Here is a 1,238-nt window from a genome sequence, read left to right as displayed (position 1 = left end):
TCCTGACAGGGCTTGGAGGGGGTTCAATGTTGAGGCCCTGGGGCTGAGACTCACCCCGCTGGCCAGGGTTGTAAATGGGCTGGTCCGTCTGCAAAAAGAGGTGCCCCCGGCGAGAGGAGAAGAGCAGGTTGACACCCTGGATGTTTGTCTTTCTGGACAGAGAGTCCTTTAGCCATGGTGACTGGGCCACCAGCTGAACCTCAGGGCCTCTGAGGAGTTGATGGAGGCCACAGCTCTTCACATCTTTCAAGGGCACCTGTCAGGAGAGGGAGACGGAGCGGGTCACAGAGCAAGAGAGAGCTGGCCAAAAAGGACAGAGACCAAGGGAGAAACATAGAAGGAGAATGCGAGGGTGGGAAGACAGGAGGGGAGGAGGCCGGTGGGAAGATGAAGATACTTACAAGACAGAGGGGAACAGGGCGGGAGGCCCCCACATGCAGCAGGAGGGCGTGGGGTCTAGTTACCTGGAGACTGAGGAGTGCGAAGTCTCTTTCTGAGCTAAGGGTGAAGTCCACCTTTGGGGAGCAGGGGACATTATTATGAGAGGGGTTTCGCAGGAACACTGATCCTTTCACTACCTGTCCTCGGGGCACATCCTGGAGCTGCACCCCCACCGATAGGGGGACCCCCAGATGAACCACAGAAGGAGAGAACAAGAGCAACCTGGAGAGAGCAGACAGGATCAGCAGTCAGACTTCGCTCTGACCCTCCAACCCTGCTCTCCCTCACTCCTGAATCGGGTCCTGTTGCCAGCCCTGCCCCAATCCAAGCGCCCAACATCCCGCCTCCAGGACCTGGGCTTCTGCAGAGATAAGGTGAAGAAGCTGGATGCCCAGATCAGCCCCCAGAGGAGCCTCATGGCTGGAGGATGCAAGAGGGGTTAGATCCGTCTGTCCGTCTGCTACCTTCTGGCCAAGCTAGGGCTTGGGGCAGAGTTGACTCTGGACCTTGCTCCTCCCCCAGCCCAGCTAAGCTGGGAAACCACGTGACAGCCAAGAAATGCAACTGGCCTCAGGCCCAGTGTTGTGGGGGCGCCCCGGACACCTGGGTCTCCAGGGGAATCTCTGAATCTTGGCCCACAAATAACCTTGTCCTTCCCTGTTAACCCCTCATTCCAGTGCCTGAGCACCTTCCCCTACCAGGTGTATCTGTATCAGGGTATAGGTGCACACGAGCTCATGTGTACATGGGCGTACAAGGGCCCAACATGGCCCACGAGTGCAGGATATTTAAAGGCC

General features: G+C 57.8%; 1 protein-coding gene across 1 annotated transcript; it reads right to left on the bottom strand.

Moving 5' to 3' along the window:
• Window positions 1–7: 7 nt before the first annotated feature.
• Window positions 8–943, bottom strand: LOC105503796 (complement C4-B-like; the record flags this gene model as incomplete). Its single annotated transcript, XM_011930915.1, has 3 exons — window positions 795–943; window positions 465–663; window positions 8–256 (listed from the first exon to the last, which is right to left on the bottom strand). Coding segments are annotated over exons 1-3 (513 nt in total), but the record flags the coding sequence as incomplete, so codon positions are not given.
• Window positions 944–1,238: the final 295 nt, after the last annotated feature.

Source organism: Colobus angolensis, unplaced genomic scaffold (genome assembly GCF_000951035.1).
Source record: "Colobus angolensis palliatus isolate OR3802 unplaced genomic scaffold, Cang.pa_1.0 Scaffold12009, whole genome shotgun sequence".
Lineage (NCBI taxonomy): Eukaryota > Metazoa > Chordata > Mammalia > Primates > Cercopithecidae > Colobus > Colobus angolensis.
The sequence above is the reverse complement of the archived record's forward strand: the minus strand, read 5'-3'. Positions and strand labels throughout refer to the sequence as shown.